We start from the raw sequence: 22,583 nt of genomic DNA, 5'->3' as shown, positions 1-22,583 counted from the left end.
CAAATTAGTATCTGATACGTGATAATCAATACAATCATTTTTGGAGCAGAGAAAGAACAAAAAATTATCAAAACCATGGAGGAAAAGAAAAACAGAAAAATGCAGAGTGTAGTTAACTCTATAATACGCATTTCCTACATATTTTTAAAAATAACAGCTGTCTTGGTCCACAACAGAAGCAGCTACCATCTTGAAAACTCTAAAATGTCAAGTCGAATCCTGATAACCGGATTTCTTCACATGAAATGGCAGAGAGAAGTGTTATAAACCCATGGAAAAAAATGCAGTTGTGACAATTTTATGTAGTATTTGTATGGCTGGCCAGAACTAAGTTTTATGATGGGCAGCCATACATCTTTTAAACAAACAAACAATTGAACAAACAGGGATGCCATTTTCTCAAACTGGTTTAGCTTTTGGCCCATGCAGACCTGGGGCTTAAAGGGCCAAAGCAACTCAGAGCTGATAAGATGAGATGGGTGATTTCCTGATCCAACTGTCCAATTCTACAGTCATCCATGAAAGGCTTTCCTTTCATTGTTTAGCAAGAAGAGCAGCCTTGTTTTCACTGAAAAGGAAGCTCATCTGATAAACCTGCACTTTAAAAAAAAAGGTTGACAAGGAAGAAAATACATGTAAAGCACACTAGAATGGGATCTGGATCAGAAAAGTAATTTAGTTTTGTTTTTTTAGCCATGTGCCAATCATGTTGACAAAAGCTATTAAAAACATCAATTGACAGAAGTTACTTGTTTCTTAGAGGACATCTTCAGCTTCTGCCTTTCCTTTCTAGAAAGAAAGAAAGAAAGAAAGAAAGAAAGAAAGAAAGAAAGAAAGAAAGAAAGAAAGAAAGAATCTTCAATGAAGTTCTAAGAATTTTAAATAGACTGCCTGCTAACCTAGAAATAGAAAGGTCAGGAGTGCAAACAGCTCCTATCTTGAGCTTTGATGGACACAGCTGTGTTCGAAGATGAATGAATGACTGACATAATGAAAGAAAAGGGATGCCTGCAGTTTGAGAATGTAACATAGTGTCCAGTTCTTAATACTAGCATAATACACTTAATAAACTTGGCTTGGTGTCCTCATCTACCAAATACATTTTCATGCTGATATTTCATTTGTAAAGGCACAGTTTGTGTTGATGGTTATTTCCCTACTAGCAACTTATAACTTCTTCTAGAGACATCCAACCATTGTTGTGACAAAATAAGAGCAATGAGGACATAACCATGTCAAGGATGCCTGGGTGAGAAAATGCTATTAGTCACTAATGGGCAAATGGCATATACATCCCTATACTATTCCACTAGTATACTGAAATAATAGCAAACAAACTGAAATTGAAATAACAGTAGCAAACAATACAGATTTACAAACTTGCATTCAAGTAACAACTATAATACTTAAAAGAAATTTTGCCCGTATGCCTTGTTTGAGGGAAACTGAATCATTGGAGCACAATTCACTTAGATTAAAGAATGAGAGAGGGAGGGAGAAAAAGAGAAAGAAACATGAATGAATTAACAGCCCAGACTGAGTCTGATCTTATATTATGTCACATCAGAGGGAAATTCATTGGAAAAATTTAGTTTTAAGGAAATACAGAGGAGTGAGAGAATGTTTTAAATTTACCTGTAAATTAAAAAAAAAAGGTAAGTGAGAGTGCAGAGGTAGGAATATAATTATTAAATATGTTGCATCAAGAAATATCCACATAGACTTCTGCGATAGAGATGAAGATATTATTTGAGATTGGATTATACTGGTTATATTTAAGTATAATCTCTAAACAAGCTTCCCCTTCCCTGTCCTCCTCCTATACAGCAATGAAATTCAAAGCTTTTGTTTTTTGTTTTTAATAATTGCAATATGTACTCTAAACTACAGTTCTAAACTATGGTTAATGCTACTTACAATTTACTGAAAACACCTTTCGTAAATGACATTTTTACATATGCTTTCTCTAATAAAGACTAACAACAATTTGCTTAGATTCAGATGTAGTACCAAATGAAGCAAGAACTTTAATCTTCTCCTGGTTGTTCTTGAGATATGAGAGTGGAATATACAGATCTGATATTCATTTATCTAACAATAAAATACAGTTTTCTATTCCTCCAAACCTAGCACTATTCTTATGTTGATTTAGGTACTGATTTGATATACCGTTTCTAGGTTTAATGCAGTAATTTAGTAAGCTCTTCCTGAGTTTTAATTCTAATGAAAATGAAGCTTATCTAAAGAAATCATAAGAAATTATCTGTCATGCTCCCAGATCAAGCATTCCCAGAACGTCTGATCGGACTTGCATGCATGAATGAAGGCAACACGTTTCAAGGCTCACAAGTTGGTAGAAGTGGGAGGGGGACAAGCCAGGAGTGTGAAAGCATCTTGTTTGAGCTATCTCTGGCATCCAAGGTCAAGCTGTTGAGCCATTGGAGATATCTGCACAGAACTGAACGAACTGGCACGAGAAAGGGAGGCTCCATACCGAAGAAGTGGGAGGGAGCTGAGTTCATTGGGCTGTTTAATTTGGAGAAAGCGCGGGAACTTCTATTCACAACTTTTTCACTGTACTGCATACTACATGCCGTTAAAGAGATTTCTACTTTAAAATCGAATTTAATGGTAAGCTGAGTAGGACAGTCATCACATTATCAAAACAATCTGAATCTTGGCATGCATCATTTATTTGTTCAATGATTTTCCTGATATCTGAAATGTGACTGCAATTTCCCATGTATTTGTGTAACAAAATTTATTTTATGAGTAATTCAGACAAAATAAAATAATAATGAAATTTCAAATTCTATATTTAATGATCTTCACAACTCACCTGGAATCCAAACATAATCTAAGAAGTGTATTAAAGTAAAATACTACTTTTTCAAACAAGTAAGGATACTTTCATTGCAGTAGTAAAGAATGTGAACACTTTTGGATCAATTTCAAAGATTGTTAACAAGTATTTGTAAACTGAAATCAAAATGAGAGTGCGTATAGAAGGAAAACAAGTGGGATGGTCTCATGATCTACCTAATGCCTTGTATGCCATTTTAAGCACTGTTCATATGAACTGTATTAGCAGACTTAAGATGCATTTTTTCACTACTGGGTTACATGTATATATGTTAAGGTGAAAGGTCCCCTGTGCAAGCACCCAGTCATGCCTGACCCTTTGGGGGGCCGCCCCTTTTGCAATGTTTTCTTGGCAGACTATAGCGGGGTGGTTTGCCATTGCCTTCCCCAGTCGTCACCTTCCCCAGCAAGCTGGGTGCTCATGTTACCAACCTCAGAAGGATGGAAGGCTGAGTCGACCTGAGCCAGCTACCCGAGAATCCAGCTTCCACTGGGATTGAATTCAGGTCGTGTGGAGAGTTTCGGTCGCAATACCACTCTGTGCCACACGAGGCTGTACACATGTATATATACAAGGATCTTATTCTTTTTGATATATTTTAGAAGTTGATAAATTGTTTATTCCCTACATATATAGTATACTTCTATACATATCTACTCAGAAGTAAGTTCTGCTGAGTGTAATTGACTCTCTCCTAAATATAGGACTTTGGGTAGAAAACTTTTGAGTAGATCTTCTGACAGCTCAGAAAATAAAAATCGTATTTCTCCCTCCCTCCCTCCTTGATATTAAAAAAACAAAAAAACCAGCCAGCCTTGCTAGTAGCTTTATTTCACGAGTGTATTTTTTTTTTCAAGAAATGGGGAAATCTCACTGGAAAGTATAGTGGAGTTTCCTAAGATATATACATGTAATTAAATCTTTATCAATATATTCTTTTTTATTAACATGTTTTAATTAGCACTGCTTTTACCTTTGTGTCATAATTTTGTAGGCATCAGGGAGGAAACATTCAGTGTTCTCCATCTGGAAAGGGTCAGCATCACAGATCTTGTCATCTGTCCGTCCATAATTAGCACTTTCTATCATAATGACATCACTTCCTGGACACCGAAGATCAATGGAGTAGCCCTCACAGGACAGTTCTCTCCTTACCAAACCAAATGGTAGTGCTGCTCGACTAAAACCTAAAGGAAATTTTTAAAAAAACATACTGAATTATGAAATTATTCCCTCACATATAAAATCAGAGACAACTCTAAAATGCACTTCTGGAAACCTGAGAACAGTTTTAGACTTTCACCATCATAGAAAATGGGTACAGACCACAGTCCATCCTGGATTTTCTATGTACATGGATGAAAGTATGCAGATAATAAACAGCTTGTTCCCATCCTTCTCAAGACATGGGTTAAATGTGGCCGCTATTCTGAATGCATCATTTTATAAATAAACGCAGGGTTGAAATTTGTTCTTTTAAAAAATAAATTATAAACTTTAGAGCTTCAGGAAATATCCAGCAGAATTCAGGGTCTAAACAAGTCAAACTCTGGAAGAACAATGAGTGGAATTTTCACATTAAAAGTGGCGGCTGAGTGGCTGGGTCATTTTTTGGCCACCAGGTTTACAACCATGCTTTCAGCCAGGACCTTTGCTTAACAAGCTCTAGTTTGTGTTCTAATTAATTTATTTTTACCAGATGTTTATGGTTGGCTTTCTTCATCCTGGGTCAGCCTTTACACTGACTTCACTTTAAACTCAAGCACTATGTCAGAAGTATTATTTATTTTCAATGCTCTCTCCCATTTGTAGCCTACTGCTGAACTCAGAACAGCCTGAAAGGTTTACACAGCAAGGCAGTATCCCCTGCCTCAAAATAACAGAAAAATAAGGCATCTGCTTGTAGAAAAAACAAAAAACAAAAACAATAAAATGGAACAGGCTTATTAAACTTGGTAATTTAAAACTAGCGTGTTCCTCAATTCTTCAGGGGTTTTTTTTGTCCATTTTGTTCCTTTCATCTCAGATCTGGTGCATATGCGTGTGGGATTTGTATGTGCAGTAACTTTCTGCTGAATGGGTTTTTCAGGGGGTTTTTGAGCTGCATGTTAATTTTGTTTAACTTCTTTTGCTTTCAGTCAGACTATGATTGCATGCATACAACAAATCTAAACATAAAATGGTTCGGTGGCAAATGTACATCCTGGAGCTCCAAGAATGGCCAGAGAGCTTAAAACTTGGTTTGTAAACCATTCTAATACTGAAGTGATTATCCAAATAAATTATTTTGGTCCGGATTCATTTATCATAAATCATACTCTGTGGCCTGTAGTGCCTGGAAGTAGCATGTATTCTAGCATGCGTACGTTACCACTAGAAGTGGTTTTTAAACCATGGGAAGAAGCCTCGTGGAAGATTCTCAGTGGACACCTGTCACCCAACCATTTTACATTAAAAATATGTGAGCAGACAAATTGGGATTTTCATCTTTATCTGATGCTGTAAATGCACTACCAGCAGAAAAACTACCTTGTGATGAGCTGACTGTATTTCACACTCCTGTAAAGTCAGAATATTTGTCATGAGATCTGAAACTATTTGAACCAAGTGAACTTCTGTGAAAGCAGCATGCAAGGGTTACGCTGAGCCAGGAAGAGAAGCTTCTTGTGAAGGCTGTACTCCTGTTTTTTACAAGGACGGTACCGGGACATGTAACACAATACAAAAGAAATTCCAAGCGTGCACAAAACACACAGTTCTTTCACTGGTAAAGCATCACAGCAGTTGCACTTAAAATCAAGGCTTTTTATTTCCACAACAGGAGATTCAACTTTGAGTCAATATTAAACTCAGCACTTTTCTTCTTATTGTATTTACCCTCTGACAGCTACAAGTTGCTGCCAGCTACTCTGCCAGCCTCGAATACCGTTTTCTTATACACACAACTGAGTTAGCAGCAGCTCTGTGCCTGACTGATAGCACGTGCAAACTGGAAAATACAACTGACACAGATGGAAACACTTATGAAAAACAGGTGGGAGTATAAGACAAGCAGAATAGCCTAGGCCTATGAAGGAGAAACATCACCATTACATTTAAAGTACATGTTATTTCTCTACATTTGTTTTTGTCTAGAAGGCTTAGGAGATATTATGATAATGACAAAGACAAATGTACCTCAGTAGTTGTGTGTGTGTGTACATGTGCCGTGTGTGTATGTGTGTCGTGTGTGTGTGTGTGTGTGTGTGTGGACTCCTGGTGACTGCCTGGACAAGTCCCTGCAATTTCCTTGGCAACATTCTTGGAAGTGGTTTGCCATTGCCTCCTTCCTGGGGCTGAGAGAGAGTGACTGGCTCAAGGTCACCCAGCTGGCTTTGTGGCAGGACTAGAACTCCCAATCTCCCAGTTTCTAACCTGTTACCTTGACCACTACACCAAACTGGCTCCCACCTCAGTAGTTAGGATACACATATTTTGCCCAAACCAAGTTGTCCGAAAACAGTATCTGAAACACGGGACAACTGCCAGTTTTTCCCAATCTGGTAGCTTTCAGAAGTGTTGAATGTGCTGGCTTGGAATGATTAACGTATAGTCTAACATATCTCCAGGGAACCTGGTTGTGGATGGCTGAATCCTGAACTAGAGGTAACTTAAAACATTTCTGATTCAATAACAGTTATATACTACTAAAACTCTGGTGTCTATGTATACCTTCAATTGGGCAGAACAGTGCATCATAAGGCAACAATTTTTGAACCAAGGTACCTCAAATGGGCTAACTTACATAATGTGTCCAAAATCCAGGACCAATTACTCCCATGGAATTAAAATTTGGCAACGTTGTGGCTGCTTCAGTGCTGCCACCGCTTCAGCGCCACCACACTGCCACGGTCAGCCATGGCCACGTGATCGCCATTTCCAACACTCCCTGGCAGCTTCTCAGAAGTCAGTGGAGCCGGCAGGAAGTCTAAACTCCATCATGGATGCCAGTGCTCCCTGTCAGCTTCCCACAAGCAAAGTCAGTGGGGAAGCTGGCAGGAAGTTGCAAGTCCAAGGCCAGCAGGCAGGTAAGTGGCTGGTGCCAGGTGGGGGAGGGAGTAAGGGGGTGCACAAGAGGTGCGATGAGGATCAGAGAGGGGCCTCGGAGGTGTGAGAGAGGGTGGGGGAGGGTGTGTGAAGGAATGCCCAAGAGGTGCAGCAAGGGTTAGGGAGGATGAGCAGAGGCACAAAATGTGCAGTGATGGTCAGGGAGGGTGCACAAGGATAGGGTGCGTGGGGGTGTGGTGCAGGTCGGAGATGATGCGTAAGGGTGTGGAGAGGATTGGGGAGGGGGGAAGGGAGGGAAGAGAGGAACAGGAAGGGAGGGGGGAAGGAGGGAGGAAGAAAGGAACAGGGAGGGAGGGAGGGAAGAAAATTTCCAATGCTCCCTGCCAGCATTCCAGAAGGAAAGTCAATGGGGAAGCTGGCAGGAAGTCAGAAGTTGATCCCACTCTGACTGCTTTTTTGCCCACCCATGGTCATTCTGTTTCTCTGTTTAGGTAAGGACATATCTCTGAAATATGAACCCAATGGGTCACAGGTTGTCTAGTATTTCTTTTAATAATAATCAGAATTATATTCATAATAAAGCACTTGTGTATGATTTCAAACACCCTTGGTGTTTCAAGATATGCCCACCTGTGATACTCTGGGCATGGGAAAAGATAAGCCAAAAGTAAAGTCTTAGGATAAAATCTCATTTCTGGCACACCTTGGACATGCCTATGAAGTTTCCTTGGTAACAATATGGAAGCGGTTTGACTCTGTCTTCTTTTAGGATATTCCCCCCTCCCAAATTCCAGTCTAGCTTACAGTCCTGGAATTTGCTGGTGGTCCCCCAACCAAGTACTAAACAAGACTGACCCTGCTTAGCTCTTCCAGATGACCTATCTAGCTGGGCATGGGAAAAGGTAGCCAGTTTTTATACAGTGATAATTTTATACAATTATCAGATACTCAAGCAATCATTGTTTTTCTTAACAAAAACAAACCTGCAAGTATTATTTAGCTTCAGGAGTTGTCAGAATGTGTTCAAATTTTTATTATATCTCATAGAAACCCCCTTTTTATTACTTATTGGGGGGGGGGACTCCACATGCTGACCTTTCCAACCTCTACTTATAAAACTCTGCATTATTTCTTGTTTGAGGTCTGAGCCTCCCCTAAACTATTAATCAGTGTTGTTAAAATACATGTAGGAATCATCTGAAGAATATACAGAGAAAGTTAGTTCAGGTTATTGACTGAAGGTTTTTTTTTAATTTTATTTTTAAACTCTTACTGGGAATCATTTCTACTGCAGCAGAACCTGCAGTTGTGAAATCTCCATTTAGGAACAGTACACTGGATCACATCAAACTCCTACCTAGTCTAATATTCAATTCCCAATTAGTTGCCTATAAGAAGCCAGAAGCATAAGGTAAGTACAATGGCACACATCTGTTTATATTCTCCAGCAACACACAGTTGGAGGCATCCGGAAAGTATTACATAACCAAGTAGTAAGCCATAGCAACTTTAGGGTCTATCAATTATTCAAGTTCATCAAACTGATAGCCATTACAAAAATAATTTAACTATATCCTTTGTAAGGACACACTTATTTTATCTTTCCATAATCTTCTACTATGTTTCCAAGGGTTACTTGGAATCCAGATTCCAGTTTTATGACTGTTAGCCCTTCAAGGTAGGCAGGTCAAGAAACAGACACCATAGGAATTCCAGGAATGCTAGTTTGTTGCTGTGTAGTAACAGAATCTTGAAAATCTGTCCAAAACCTTCATTGCCCTTTTTAAGGACAACACGGTCAAGATGGGATTGTTCTTTTTCTCACACTTTCTACTTCCCCAGGATTCAGCAACTGTTTTTGTTCCCCCACCCTTTTCTCAAGACAAGAGCTAAATTTGTTTTTTATTTTTATTTTTTATTTTCTATCCCACCTGTATTATTTTTATAAACAATTCAAGGTGGGGAACATACTCCCTCCTCCTCCTATTTTCCCACAACAGCAACTCTGCGAGGTGTGTTGGGCTGAGAGAGAGTGACTGGCCCAAGGTCACCCAGCCAGCTTTCATGCCTAAGGCAGGACTAGAACTCAGACTCCTGGTTTCTAGCCCTTTGCCTTAATCACTAGACCAGACTGGCTCTCATATTCCTCTATAATTCCTTTATAATGACAGAGGAATAAAATCTCTATCTACTTTCTTGTATAATATGAATTGCTTCCATGACAGGCCTCTTTACAAACCTTTCTGTAAACTGAAATAACAACTGCAATTCCAAATACTGTAGTCCAAATTTCCTTATAGAGAAAATGGATAATCTGGGTGCTTTCTCTGGAGTTTTTTTTTCAATTCTACCATATATTTTTTGTTGTGGGAATCACAACTGTTACAGTATTTCAGCTGAGGTTGCCAGGACTATAGTATTCAAACCCAGACAAAGTATCAGCAAATCCATGGCAACATGCATTAATATTAAGGGACACCACAATCACTGAATCATGAGACATTTTTTTTATGAAAGTAGTTCAACTGTATCCCTAAAACCATGGGAAAGAATGAATGCCAAGAAAAATATGCATTAATAATTAAAAACAGAAGGAATATTCTTGAGTTTGGTGGCTGAGAAGGACAGAATTATGGTCCAGAGAAAAGTATTATACATCGTTGTCATCTAGATTTCTATGGCCTCTTCTCAACCATTCAGGAGAGGTGGTGGGAATGCAGTTTACATGGCTGTACACTCATCATGTAGCAATATTAGAGTGGAAAAAAAATGATGGGAGCGCAGAGAGGAATTTCTTTAATGTAGATTGCTATCTGTGCTGTCTATTTGGGCTTCCTGCTAAAAATAATAGTTAGGTTAAGGCTTGGTGAATTCCCAAGAGGCAGCACATTTCCCTACCACCACTTCTTTTTTTTAATTTTTGAAGAAAGGCAGTGTGTGTCAGAGGGAAACAAGCTGTGCAAAATGATGAGAAGGGGAGATCTTGCTATTAAGACCAACATGTTATGAACATTAAATAAGCAAAAATATCCATCTATAATGACAAGGGTAAGCACCTTCCTACTTCTGTTTGGGAACTGGGTGGAGGGCAGCAACTTCTTGGAAGGGCAGCTGGGATATTGCAGTGTGTATGTTTGTGTGTGTGCGCGTGTGTCAGAAGCACCTACCAAGGCGCTTCTGTATTGAGAGGATTTGCAGGTGACATCACCATTGCTCAGGGGATGCCTGAGGGGGCTCCTTTCATGTCCCTGTTATTTTCCCACCGAAGTGGTACCTATTTATCTACTTGCATTTGCATGCTTTTGAACTGCTAGGTTAGCAGGAGCTGGGAGAAGTTGACAGGAACACACTCCATCATGCAGCTTGCGCTCTTGGGTTTCAAACTGCCGAGCTGCCTACCTTAATGGTCCTCTGACTCAGCATCTTAACCACTGAGCCACTGCTGCCCCATACTGCAGGTAAAAGTGTAGGATAATTGGTGGGGTTGCTTTCGTTTACCTTTCAAGTGAGAGTTGGAGCATGCACAGGGAGGATTGGAGATATGGCAAGAGGAACGTGATTGAAGATATGGCCTATGATGGAACATGTAACAGACTCTGTGAAAGCGAAGGAGGAATCGGAATTGTTGCAAAAGACGCATCATTCTATAGAAAGAGATTCAGAACAACTTCTCCTTAATTATGTTAGGTGTAAGTTGAGTTGGGAACAGCTCTGACAAGATTTCAAGATTCTATTATGTTACCCTATTAGTAGTATGATCCTTTCTATAAATCCAAGTGGTTCTTGTTTCTTGAGTTGGCCAGCCTTGCAGGGATTAACATGGACAGCAAATTGCTATGCATATGTCACTGGCAGATAGGATTTTGTTTATAAGGGAAGAGCTGGGTGATCGTTCATTTGTTTGTTTGGTAGCATGGATAGAGGGATTTTCTTTCTTCCATACCCTAATTACTTTTGTTATTCTAAAAGATAGAATACTTTAAAAAAGGGAGTGGAAGGTGTATACCATTTAAAGAGTACATAAATGAGTAAGTATGAATTTAAGTCTTGTTGTGATTAAAGGTAAAATAAGAATTTTAAGGGATAAAGTGTAATTTAATTTATTTTGCATCCCTGCAAACAGCAACAAACAGGCCTAGTGGCCTATTGTGGGCAGGAGGAGTGCAGGAAAGATGATGGGCAAAACCCACCAAGATTTGGGCTTCAGCCAGGGCTTAGGTGAATTCACTATGAATTGAAAACTATGTTTTTTCTCCAACAAATGATTCTGAAAATGCAGCTTTCTGGGAGCATGGGGCACCAATGAATAAAATACCATGTTACATCTCCCAGTGCTTTACCGGAGTTATCTGGATCAACACTTTCCTACAATACATGCAGTAACTTAAGGATTAAATATATTTCCATACAGAAGACAATTCCTAATAAAGGAATGTTTTATTCCACCATACAATTTGGGAAAGCCTAGGTCTAGATCTTAGTCCTTGTTTCTGCATAATTTCACAGCCTAGATTAGGACTGTATGAAGCTGCCCTAATTCATTTTCTCAAAGTTCACTAATCTATTATCTCTTTGACTGCTTCTTCCAAAACATCTAGCTGTCAGAAAAGGCTCCTCCTTCTGAACACGTGCAGAAGACTCCCCTGGTACATTCACTGAGTATGCAAAGAAGCCCCTTTTTGCTTACTGAATTTGAAGAAGCAGTTGAAGCAACATCAAAGAAACATGGTTTTAGAAGAACAAAGCAGCTTCCAAAGGTGCTTTACCACCATCAAAAGGGTGCTTTACTCGAAGTATGGTCAAAGTGAAGGCCCTCCTTTCCAATTGTGCACCATGCCATTTTAGCTGTGAATAGAGAGCAGTCAAAATATATTGCTGTCTCAAATGCTGAGATGTCAAACCAGCCATTCAGATTTTTAGTACTGTAATTTACTAATGAACCTCTCCTTCAGAAACAATCTTGAAGTGCTGTACATAAACCAATTTCAGTAGAACTACTGAGATAATGCACATGAAGTGTATTTAACACTTTAAAATGAGAATTAAAGCAGGAGTGCTTTAATTAGAATGCACTGTAAAAGAAATCAAATATGTGCAATGATTTTAATAATTTGTTTTGGGCATCTAGTTAGAAGATGGATGCATAACTCATTCTTCAAAAGAAGAAAAAAGGAAATTCCACTATTTTTGGTGGTGAGATGACAGCTTCATGCAATAATAAACAGAACTGTGAAAGGTAATCAGTTCTGGCTTGTCTGAAAAAAAGGTGGAACATTTCTAAACCCACTTCACTTCAGTAAGCCCCAATAAACTCAACATCTTTACATATCTGCTGTACATATCTACCTACAAAGCAGACATGTAGAGATTGCACTGACATTCATAGTAATATGTACTTTTCAGGAAAAAAAAATGTGGAAAATGTACCCATGAAAATTAGGCTAATTTGTATAGGGTAACTTGCATATATAAATTTACAGATCAATCACAAATATATTTGTCTTGCATACATGCAAAAGATGCATCCGCAATTAAATTTGGAAACTGCCAAAAATACTGTATTTGCAATATGTAGCAATTCATTCTAGAATGTCACCTATAATTTAGTCCCTCGCAGCTTGGGTCTTGGTTATCGTGGGGACTGTTTGCTCTGGGTAGAATCTGCTTATGCTAGCCCAAGTCATGGAAGTCTCTTGCTATTCACCCACTCTCCCCCCTCAGACCAGCTTTATAGAATAATTTCTGGGTTTATTCATTACATCTTATTCTCTTACTAATAGTTTTCTTAGTTTTCTTATGATTGGGGACAGCGTTTAATTATGTAAAAGAAACAAACAATTCCAGTCACAAAACTGAAACCACTCTGTGGGGAAAAAAAACAAAACAAGAACTGGAATATTTTCTAGAAAATCTTCTATTTGAAAAAAAAATCCATTTTACTTCAATGAAAACAGGAATGTCCTTGCAAGCATAAACACAGCTTCTTATTCATCTGCACTTTATTTGGTAATAAGATCCCTTACCCAAATTTGAGAAAAGGGAAACTGAATGAGGAAAAATAATGGTGAAAACAATCAACATATAAACAAGTTCCAGGGCAAACGCATGTTCTCTTACACATTTTTCTTTTTAAATAGGGGAAATACGTATGCACTATATTTATCAAATAAATAAACCAGTTCTCTATGCTTGTCTCAAAAATTCGTACTTGGTATTGCTGAAAATCTTTATGAAGAGGATGGTGTGCTTGATATAACTTTTCTGCCTGATCCATTTTTATTTAATAACAAACTGTCCACTAAGGAAGGCAAAACAACTAAAATAAACTGCTTTTCTGCAAAAGACTTTAAATCAGCTTCCATAAACAGTTAAAATTGTTTGCAGAGATTTAGCAAATGGCATGCTTTGTTCCATTCAGCATCCCTAACATTTGTTTAACTATATTTCTGCACTGAAGATATACTGGGGTTAAAGAAATACAATGAACTACATTAATCAAGATATAAAAATAGTAACAACCAACCATATAAGCTCTTGACCATTTAAACTGCAAATTGTTACCATGGGATCTCTAGGGGGAAGGAAAACTTTTACCTTTGAATTTATCCCCAAACAAGCAAATAAAAGAGGCTATGCCATTTCAATTTACCATTAATACTGCTTACTATTATTAGTAGAAAACCTTGGGTAAAAGCATTAATATGCATATACTTCTTTCCTGTACATGATTCCAAAAAATGGTATAAAAGTTACTGAATGCAGCATTAATAAAAAAATACATGCATATTTCTATCAAGAATAAAATGCTGGTTTTTAAAAGGAAACTTACGCTAATTGTCTAGTAAGAGAAAAGTCCTTCTGCAAAGATCACATTTTTCAAAAATTAGAATTTGTAGCTATCTTTTTTACCATTGTTTGCACCAAAAAACTTGATGAAATAACTTGCAAAAACACATTTCAGTGCTTTTTGTTAAATAGATGCACTGTTTGATATTTTGTATTGATTATATTATAGTGTATGATATTTATTAGTTAATCAGTGGCTATTGGTAAGTTTAATATATATGGTAGCTTTTTTTCTTGCTTGGTCTCTTCGGTTGTTTAAAATCTTTTTCATATCTTTCTTTCGGTCTCATTTAATTGTGTTGGTTTTTTTGTGTATTTAGGTGTTTTGTCTTTTTTATTGTAGTTTTGTAATTTGTAATTATGTAAAAGAGAAAAGGGAATTTTTATGTTAATAATCAATCAAAACATACTGCAAAGAAATGCTGAGAACATTCAGTACACCACTATCCATCACCTGAACTAGATCTGGTATTTACCACTCTGAATTCAGAACGAAGAATAGGGAAAGAAGGAGCAGTGGGCAATACAGGCCATATAACATTCATATATGAATTCTATTATTAAAATTATTAGGAATTTCCATTCTAAACTAAAGCAAATATCTCAACTTTTTAAAAATATATAGTTTAATAAGTACTGCTTCTAGCACAGAACACTCAACTTCACTTCAACCCCTAGCTCACTGTCCAGTCCTCATTAGAACTCATGAAAAACTTTAATTTGATTCCAATGAGGACAAAAATGTTGGCAAATAAACAAAATATATAAAGATTTAAAATTAAGTCTCCATCTCATTGGTTAATTGATCAGAGTATTACCAATAAAAAACATGAAACGAGCACTGTACTTTTCTCATTTGCATGAAGTGCACTACAAAAATACAAGGACCAGTCATAAAGACATACATAGAGTAGAAACACAATCTTATCCACATCCATATAAACCAGCAGGGCTTCCTGATACAAACAGAAAATGGAAAGATTCCCAAGAGAAGTAAACTAAATCCCACAGATAATAAAAATTTGGGGTTCAAGTGTTTGCTTTGGATGAAAATAGCTAACATCTCTGTATAACATCACATACATAGAGTTTATGCAAGCATCATTGGATCAGAGCAGGATATACTAACATAATTAAGAACAAATATATTACACACACACACATCTGGTCATGCAGGGAGGGCATGTTACGGACCCCATCTATAAAAGAATTCCATCTAGCGGAGTCTCAGAAGCGTGCCTTCTCTGCTGTAGCTCCTGCCCTTTGGAACAACCTTCCCCCAGAGGTGAGACAGGCCCCCTCGCTCCTGGACTTCCGCAAAAGATTAAAGACCTGGTTTCGTCTGCAGGCTTGAAATGGGAGGGGAAATAATTACACCTGGGGATGGCTAGCGCCATAAAGTGATTCTGAGCGGCCTATCACACTCAAGGACTGATTAAGATCTTTTCGCCATGTAGATTTTATTCTATCTGTATTTTTACTGTATTTTGTATTGTAATGGTTTTGAATTTTAATCCTGTTTTATTGTGAGTTGCCCAGCGTCCCCCCATAGGGGAGAGATGGGCAGTGAATAAATTTATAAAATGAATAAATAAATAAAATACACTCACACACAATGCTGTTACACATAGGTCTAAACAGGCTTAACACATGACACAATGTTATGAAAATGCATGTATAATTCTCCAGTCACAGTTTATTCCTTACAATTTTGGATACAGTCCTGTATTCCAATTTGTAACAGTAATTCAGAAAAATCAGAGGTATCTGGTTGTAGAAGACTGTAAAACACTTTTCCTTTTTTTCTTCCCACATATAGTCATGCTACAGTTTTACATACAGATATAATATCCAGGCTTGGTTACTGCAGTATGTTATGAAAGGCTTATTTTGTAAGGTGTTTTAAAAACTTCAGGCTGTTCCAAAAAATAGCAGCTAGGTTATTAACCAGTACTTTGCCATAATGTTTATGTGTGTGCTTTTTTCACATGAACTTGGCTGTTTAACAAAGAAATCCATGTGAAACCTTTCTATGCTGTCGACACAGTTGGTGGCCATTTTACTTTCAATGATGATTAACAATGTTTTTTTTTTAGTGTACCTGAACAGCTGCTAGTTTTATAGTGCTAATCTTGCTTCTTAAACTTTGAACAGTTATTGCTTGTATTATTGTGGCTTTTAAACTGTAAGCTAACTTGTAGATTTTTTAAAGCAAACAGCTGGATATAAATACATAAATGTGTTGTTATATGGACCATGATAACTGTGTGCTTTCTACATATGTAGACATGTATACATACACATGTGCACAAATATACACAAACAAGAGCATATCAAATCAAGATATAATATATTGTTTAGCCAGCCAAATAAGTTTCTTTCTAGCAAGAAACTGAAATGCAGAGAAACATGAGCATGCTGATTTTTTCTTCTTATGCTTTACAGCATGCAAATGTTTCTGGTAATATCTCCTTTTCAAAATTTTCACAAGGCAGATAATACATGCATTAAATAAATGTTGTGGTAGACATATATAAAAGGCTGCTCTGAATTATGAAGCAGAACAGATTGTCTCATGATAGACCAGAGATGGGAAACTTCTGACAGCTGCACTTTGTAAAAGCCTAGAGGTGGGCAGTAGAGGACTGCAGCTGATAAAGCTGAATTTTCTGGGAGAATGGGGATGGGACAATAGTTCCTCCCCCCCCCCTTCATGTTAAGCCTAAGTGAAGGCTTCTATACATTTTGTTATTTTCTGCCCCCCCTCCCCCAAAAGTGGAAAGTTGTGCCTTTATTTTCAGCCATTTGCTGCCAAAATTCAGCTCTGGAATTTCTGGGGGCTGCAAAAGAGGAGTTCAGGGGCCATAGGCAATTCAATAAATTGTCAGCAATGTTTTATGCTTTAATAGCGTGACAGCATGCTGAAATGCATATTGGGGTTTAGCATCTCAAAAACTTTCAGGATGTGTGTCAGAAAGCTTACATGTCTTTTCCCTCCTCTGAATATGCTACTTGTCCAGAAGGAAAAGGTTCTCAGTTCAAGAAGGAAGTATATCACAGAAACAAAAGAAGTGGTATCTGTCAGTGATAAATTATGAGTCAACAGAATTTCCTGCTGCATTACATCCTCTTAACAGAAGTTTTTAGCAGAGCAAAAACAAAGCTACACATTTTAGAGATTCTAAAATTGTTTATTGATTAGATTTGCACAATAAAGTTTTCTTTTAAATTCTCGTACAATTCCTGTTGGTTTGGATGAACAACCAACACAAGGCTGATAAAGGGAAGAACAAAACAGAACAAAAAAAGATTGCCTCTAAGAAAGATTAATTCAAAGAACCACTGCTGAGTTCATAAACTAACAAAGAAAAAAAAGCCTTTGTTCCCAGGCTTTGTAAACCAAATTTGCAACAAAGCCCTCTGAAACATGAGCTTTGGGAATTTTTGTTTTTTTTTTTGTGGGGGGGGAGTCTATTTCCTTCTCTCCTAAACATGGTTGATTCTATGGCACGAAGAATATGTGTTTTTTGTATTGTTTTGTTTTAAATTGGTTCAGAAAAGATCTAAAGCATATTACTACTTCTCATGGTTTAAAGATGTTGAGCCCTAAAGATATGAAAGCAGAAAAGTCTACTAATGGCAAAGTAATCATCTCTTTGCTCTTTTCGTTGAACGAGTTTTATACCTGAATGTTTAATACTGTTGTTTGACAGTTACGGTCTAACAAAATATCCCAGTAAATTAATGACATTCTGCAGTATGTACCTCTGAATTCACTAAGTTCAGTCAGGGTTTCTTTAAGGTAACTACATACAAATATGTTAAATTTAGTCTTAAAGTATTTGTTCCAATTCACATCGTCTAGACAACCAGCATTTTCATTTGAACATATTCTAACATAACATTGAAAAGTTAATGGTGCCAGGCTTATACCTCTTCCAAAGAAGAAAAAGATTCTGACCTAATCCTACAAAGTATATTTTTTTATCAGTGAGTGATAACACTTGTACATATAATTCTCATGCTTTATTGCATTATAGTAGTTCAGAATGTGAATGTGTGTGATTATTTACAAACAGAAATACTTTACAGTTTACCCCACTCCACTTGTTATTCAACCTAATAATATTTCAGGGTCCACTGTGATTCCCTAGGACCCATTCCAGAACGCTGTCAATGTGAAAATGCCCTTCCAGTTAGCTAAAAAAAATAATGGGAAAGTTTGATTTTTCTACAGCCGGGATTTTTTTAAATAAAATAAAATACTGAACTTAGTTCAGACTGGCAGTTCTTTAATACCAGCGTATCTTCTTTTTCCAGTACAGATTTCAATGACGAGGTAGTTGATCCATTTGAATAGGCTGCTGAATCCTAAAATGCCCCAATCAGTAGCTCACATCACAATGGTTAAGCCTGGAAAGCAATTAGATGCTGCTCACACTCAAAAGGCAAAACCTTTGGCACCCCCCCCCAAAACAAAACAGAACAACAACAAAAAACAACAACAACCCTGATTACTGGTAACAATTTGTATCATGACTCTTCCAAATGACTGTCTGGATATGTACTATGAACAGTGCTAGTTCGTTGCTATCATGGTTCTACATTTGCCTTCAACTAAAACAGCTAAGGTGATAGGATCAAACAAATGGATACAAAGCCTCAAAAGATATATAGTGTTAATATGTTGTTGCGGTCAAAATCTTAAAGCCTGATGCTAAGTACTCTGCAGTGAAGGGTTGGATTTCAATTCCCCAAATTAACACACTGATTTGCACGTTTGCCCAATGGAGTGAACTGAAACTATACATTCTCATAGGAGCTGATAGCTGTAATACATGAGATTATCCAGTAAAGCTCTCTAGAGTATTCATTAAACCATGACAGAGGCATCACTATTGTTGGAGAATATTACTGTAAAACAATGAATTTGCAAAATGTTGACTCAAGCTGTATTCTCAAATGGGGTCAAGTTAACTCTCTATATGTATGTTAATGCTTTTTGACCATATTGTTCTAATTACTCTTCTTTTACTATACAAAATAATTTCGTGGTGGCTTTCCTATGCAAAACTTTAATGTATTACATTAGGTGATTAAATTGTATTACATCATGTGTAAAACCCATAGTAATAATTTCTTTATTGCAGGCCTATTCCACAGTTTCTCAAAGAACAAGATAGTATGCATGGTTTTATCCTCTCAATAGTGCTGTGAGGCAGGTAAGATTTAGTATCTCTCCCAAATCACCATGACCATGACAACAAACATGCTCAATCAAACCCAACCACATCAAACCCAGACATGGTACAGTCAAAACCATACTTTATGGCTTAGTGTGTTGAGTTAACCCAGCCACTAGGGTATATTCAGTAAACTATTTCAGCAAAACATGCTTTAGAATAATGTGCAAACCCAGTTCATATGAGCTTACTAGGAAGCAATCCTTATTTTATTCATGAGACTGGAGCAGTGCTTCTCATGTGAAACATCACTTAAGTAGCATTCCTACAGCCAGGGTTACGATTAACAGTGTTGACTGTATTTTTAAGTCTCCAATTCTACTTTATAATGTTATATTTAAGTGCAGCACAGATAGTTTATATACTCTTAGGTTTCTTCTCCTCTCCCTTATTGGCTAGCTTTTATGTTGGGTAATATAAAAATGCCCCGCAGTAAAATCATTTATATGTCAGTAAAGCAGTTTGTATTATTTTAATTTTCCATCAGTTTTATGGACCAGATATACACACTTTAACATTAGTTAAGAAGTTATCCAACTCACTCTGATCTCAGAAAGAGCCCAGAAGCAGCGGCTTTGCAAAAGCAGCAAAATAGTAATTGCCTATACAACCCCAGCATTAAATGTGTGACATCATCATCTATTGCACACTAACCAAATATACTTGAGAAATCAAAAATAATTGGGATGAGACCAGATAATTAAACGACGCTGTCTAATCTTACTTCAAAGTTGGAATTAGTGAAATCTCCAAGTCTGCTTCAAAAGCCATCTGTTTTTTTTTTCTTTCCTTTCTTTTTCATTTAACCAGCATTTATGTATGATTTAAATAACATAGTGCATGTAGATCTGAGAATTTTCCATGGCGCTAATTCTCTTTTTCTATGCCTTATCAGTTGGTTAGTTTAAATTTACTATTCTGACAAGCAGGTCCACAAATATTTCCATGGTTTCAGATAGGGGATTAGTCAACAAATCATCTGTAATAAAAGAGGTGAAGATCCAAAGAGACTAGCTAAGTCTTTGAATATGGATCAGAAACTCCCAAGGCTAGCAATCTTGTGACATGATTTAACCACAATGAGTTAGAAAATAAGAAGTAAGAGTGGCAAGCATTATCAGCACTTCCTGATTCCCGGCCTCCTATCTTAATTAAAAGATCGCCCTTCCTCTGAGAATTGCACATACAGTGATACATGCTCCAGAGATACTTTAAAGTATTCACTACTGGGATAGGAAAAATGTATAGCATGCAGATGCACTAGCTGAGAAACTAAAAACAGAAGGATAGCATATATGCTACCCTTCCAGTCCCAAAGCCCCCAGACACATGTTATTAGGGGTTTGTTTGTTTAAGTGTGGATCCTCTAGTAGGCTTGCTTTTAAATTTATTTATCTTGGGGGGTGGGGCTGAGTACACCATACTAAACACTAAAGGAAGGAAGTGTTTGCATATGCTAATGCATCCCATTTAAGGAATTCACAAGTGAGAAGAGTGCTGTTTTGTTTTCAGCCTGTCTCTGAATTTTCCCATAAATTGCAATGTTCTTTTCAACAATATGAGGTTTTCTCTCTCAAATGTGCAATCTTTTAATGGGGGTATTTGTTCTGTATTGTTAGTGCCATTCACTGTGTCATAAATAGCCTTAGCCTGTACAAATGAGCTTTTATTATAGCTCTAAAAAATGGTGCTGGCTTGCTGTTTTTAAAGTAATTTTTATTTAGTGATTATTTAGGAGGAGCCTTTTTTATCATTTTCACTTTCATCCTGTGATGATGAATAGCAATCATACTGTTGGAAAACTGTTTCCAACCCAAACAGTTGTTGTAAGAACTGTATGTTATGAATTGGTGTCTTGCTTTTTTGCTTCTCTCCTCCTTCCTCCCCATTAATTTTGCTCATGTGTCATGTCTTAGATTATAAACCTGAGGGCAAGAACTGTCTTATTACCGATAATTGTAAACCACTCCAGAAGGATTTGTTTTGGCTAAAGAGCAAGTCAAACAAATATATAAATAATTAAATGCCACATTTAACCCAAAGAAATCATCCTGAATTTAAAACGATTCTCCAAAAAAAGGAAAAGTGAAGCAGGGGGAACACATGAAAATATCCAAAACTCCTTTGTGATGCCTAACTTCCCTATCTTGATAATCGAGGGTTGACAAATCCAGTTGAAACCAATTGTGGAGGTTTCGCCTTTGTGTGTGTGCACATGTGCACGTGTGTACATATGCAAGTCTGTATTTATAATAGTTACTGGCCCCACCCCATAAATGGGCAGAAGCCAGGAAAAAAAAAATTAATAATATTAAAGTAATTGCTACTAAAATAAGATATCCCATTTCTTGAGGGAAAATTTATAATAGTTATGGCATTGTGGGTACAGATTTCAATAGTGTCTCCAACAAGCTTCTCTTTTTATTGTATATTCTGGCATTTAGTCTTACAAATGTATGTCCAGAGTTAACATCCTGCCCAAAGATAGAGATCTCTGGCATCTCTTTAGTTCACACTATCATAGCAGGGGATGGCCAACAGCTATTTATTTATTTAATAGTTTGCCTGGCTCCCAAACACCCCTGGGTTGCTTACAAATAAAAAAAAAGAACATATAGAAAATACAACTGACCAAAAGAACAAAATACAATACCAAAATGCCAAAACAAAACAAATCAGATCAGCACAACAAAAGAAAGTGGGTCAACACCCCAAGGCCTGGGAGAACCACCAGGTCTTTAACGATAGGATGGTGAGAGCCACACAATTCTCTTGGGGGGAGCCCATTCCAAGGTGCTGGAATTGCAACAGAGCAGGCACATCTTCTGGGTCCCACCAGATGACATTTAATTAATGGTGCCCAGAACATATGCAGTACATGATGCCCAGAGCTCACCCACCTGCTAGACTGAACTGGATAGGCAAGGATGACTGAAGATAAGGCTCTGTCAGCGCTGTGCAAGGCCTTGCGAGGCCTCACAAAGGGTCAGCAGCTGCCTCAGCCAAGTGCACCCTTCCTCCTGCAGGAGTGGCTTCAGCACCCAGAGGACCTCATGCAGCCGGTTATCCAGGAGCACTTGCAACATGAACGGCAGAGTGTGTGCTGCACCTCTGGGATGCCCTCATCCCTATGCTTCCTCCAGTTCTACCACCACCCAAACAGCACCTCCTGCACAGCCACCACCTTCACCCAGGGAGCCACTACCCGCATGGCTGCCCTGCATCCTTCCCTGGCTCCATCCCACAACCTCCTCCCTGTCAGGGCCCACCCACTCCCTTCAGCAGATGGGATCCCACACGCATCCCAGGGCTGCGCCCTTCCCCAGCACCTGGATCCTGGGCCAGTAGCAGGAAGAAGAAGATGGTGAAGGTCAGCTAGAGGTGGTGGGGGCAGCAGGGGTAGATGGGGGCAGCCCAGCACAGGGCAGCCAAAAGGGCAAAGATGGGGGGAAATAGGTGGGTGGAAGGGAATTGAAGTGCACACTGTGGTCATAAATGTGGATCAGTTGCCAAGTGCCCAAATTTTGATATGACCATGGAGATGCTGCAACAGCTGTAATTTCAATGACTGGTCGTAACTATTT

General features: G+C 37.9%; 1 protein-coding gene across 10 annotated transcripts in view; it reads right to left on the bottom strand.

The window, feature by feature from the left end:
• ADGRL2 (adhesion G protein-coupled receptor L2) overlaps positions 1-22,583 on the bottom strand; it is a 214,238-nt gene that overhangs the window by 89,961 nt on the left and 101,694 nt on the right. For all 10 annotated transcript variants that reach the window (XM_063298183.1, XM_063298181.1, XM_063298182.1 and 7 more), the window contains exon 3: positions 3,837-4,050. In XM_063298183.1, the coding sequence (XP_063154253.1) occupies positions 3,837-4,050 (214 nt within the window). The remainder of the gene's footprint in view (positions 1-3,836; positions 4,051-22,583) is intronic.

The sequence above is a fragment of the Candoia aspera genome, chromosome 3, assembly GCF_035149785.1.
Source record: "Candoia aspera isolate rCanAsp1 chromosome 3, rCanAsp1.hap2, whole genome shotgun sequence".
Classification (NCBI taxonomy): Eukaryota; Metazoa; Chordata; class Lepidosauria; order Squamata; family Boidae; genus Candoia; species Candoia aspera.
The sequence above is the reverse complement of the archived record's forward strand: the minus strand, read 5'-3'. Positions and strand labels throughout refer to the sequence as shown.